The 2,500-nt window shown below is 52.8% G+C and overlaps 1 protein-coding gene across 1 annotated transcript in view; it reads right to left on the bottom strand.

Moving 5' to 3' along the window:
- Nucleotides 1-2,500, bottom strand: part of LOC306918228 (GTPase IMAP family member 8-like) — a gene marked incomplete at both ends in the record, with an annotated part of 34,399 nt that overhangs the window by 22,867 nt on the left and 9,032 nt on the right. Inside the window, one exon of the mRNA XM_079531100.1 lies at nucleotides 1-14. This exon is cut by the window's left edge and continues 62 nt beyond it. Coding sequence (XP_079387226.1) covers nucleotides 1-14 — 14 coding nt within the window. The remainder of the gene's footprint in view (nucleotides 15-2,500) is intronic.

Raw genomic sequence — 2,500 nt, 5'->3', positions numbered from 1 at the left:
CTCATAGACAAATCCTAAAACATGATCAGGAGAAATCATAAAACACAACCTTTCAGCCAGATTCAGCCAGTCTAAGAAATCAAATGAACATTCAGAATGTTACTGCATCTTTCACTTAACCTATAAACACAGTTGAATTATTCCACTTATTGATTTCTGACACATCATTTACAGAAATGTATTTACAATGTCCATTATCCAAGGACAGATCGAATTGGTCTTTTATGGACATGATACTGGGTGCAGTGGGTGCCAGGCACCCATGGACATGATACTGGGTGCAGTGGGTGCCAGGCACCCATAGACATGATACTGGGTGCAGTGGGTGCCAGGCACCCATAGACATGATACTGGGTGCAGTGGGTACCAGGCACCCATAGACATGATACTGGGTGCAGTGGGTGCCAGGCACCCATAGACATGATACTGGGTGCAGTGGGTGCCAGGCACCCATAGACATGATACTGGGTGCAGTGGGTGCCAGGCACCCATAGACATGATACTGGGTGCAGTGGGTACCAGGCACCCATGGACATGATACTGGGTGCAGTGGGTGGCACCCATAGACATGATACTGGGTGCAGTGGGTGGCACCCATAGACATGATACTGGGTGCAGTGGGTACCAGGCACCCATAGACATGATACTGGGTGCAGTGGGTACCAGGCACCCATAGACATGATACTGGGTGCAGTGGGTGCCTGGCACCCATAGACATGATACTGGGTGCAGTGGGTGCCAGGCACCCATAGACATGATACTGGGTGCAGTGGGTACCAGGCACCCATAGACATGATACTGGGTGCAGTGGGTACCAGGCACCCATAGACATGATACTGGGTGCAGTGGGTGCCAGGCACCCATAGACATGATACTGGGTGCAGTGGGTACCAGGCACCCATAGACATGATACTGGGTGCAGTGGGTGCCAGGCACCCATAGACATGATACTGGGTGCAGTGGGTGCCAGGCACCCATAGACATGATACTGGGTGCAGTGGGTGCCAGGCACCCATAGACATGATACTGGGTGCAGTGGGTGCCAGGCACCCATAGACATGATACTGGGTGCAGTGGGTGCCAGGCACCCATAGACATGATACTGGGTGCAGTGGGTGCCAGGCACCCATAGACATGATACTGGGTGCAGTGGGTGCCAGGCACCCATAGACATGATACTGGGTGCAGTGGGTACCAGGCACCCATAGACATGATACTGGGTGCAGTGGGTGCCAGGCACCCATAGACATGATACTGGGTGCAGTGGGTGCCAGGCACCCATAGACATGATACTGGGTGCAGTGGGTACCAGGCACCCATAGACATGATACTGGGTGCAGTGGGTGCCAGGCACCCATAGACATGATACTGGGTGCAGTGGGTGCCAGGCACCCATAGACATGATACTGGGTGCAGTGGGTACCAGGCACCCATAGACATGATACTGGGTGCAGTGGGTGCCAGGCACCCATAGACATGATACTGGGTGCAGTGGGTACCAGGCACCCATAGACATGATACTGGGTGCAGTGGGTGCCAGGCACCCATAGACATGATACTGGGTGCAGTGGGTGCCAGGCACCCATAGACATGATACTGGGTGCAGTGGGTGCCAGGCACCCATAGACATGATACTGGGTGCAGTGGGTGCCAGGCACCCATAGACATGATACTGGGTGCAGTGGGTGCCAGGCACCCATAGACATGATACTGGGTGCAGTGGGTGCCAGGCACCCATAGACATGATACTGGGTGCAGTGGGTACCAGGCACCCATAGACATGATACTGGGTGCAGTGGGTACCAGGCACCCATAGACAAAACATGAATAAACATGAAATAAATCAGTGTTGTGAAAATGGATGATGGAGAAATCACACAAGAAAACATTGAACCGAGATTCAATAAAAAACAATTGTCTGAAATGTCTCCTTTAGGAATAAACTGTAGTGCCCGTCGGCCACTGGCCTACTTGGGAACGATGCAACTTGGGAACGTAATAACTGTAGTGCCCGTCGGCCACTGGCCTACTTGGGAACGATGCAACTTGGGAACCTAATAAACTGTAGTGCCCGTCGGCCACTGGCCTACTTGGGAACGATGCAACTTGGGAACCTAATAAACTGTAGTGCCCGTCGGCCACTGGCCTACTTGGGAACGATGCAACTTGGGAACCTAATAAACTGTAGTGCCCGTCGGCCACTGGCCTACTTGGGAACGATCCAACTTGGGAACCTAATAAACTGTAGTGCCCGTCGGCCACTGGCCTACTTGGGAACGATCCAACTTGGGAACCTAATAAACTGTAGTGCCCGTCGGCCACTGGCCTACTTGGGAACGATGCAACTTGGGAACCTAATAAACTGTAGTGCCCGTCGGCCACTGGCCTACTTGGGAACGATGCAACTTGGGAACCTAATAAACTGTAGTGCCCGTCGGCCACTGGCCTACTTGGGAACGATGCAACTTGGGAACCTAATAAACTGTAGTGCCCGTCGGCC

Source organism: Electrona antarctica, assembly GCF_951216825.1.
Source record: "Electrona antarctica genome assembly, contig: scaffold_112, whole genome shotgun sequence".
NCBI lineage: Eukaryota > Metazoa > Chordata > Actinopteri > Myctophiformes > Myctophidae > Electrona > Electrona antarctica.
Note: the sequence above shows the minus strand (reverse complement) of the source record. Positions and strands in the feature narration are given on the sequence as shown.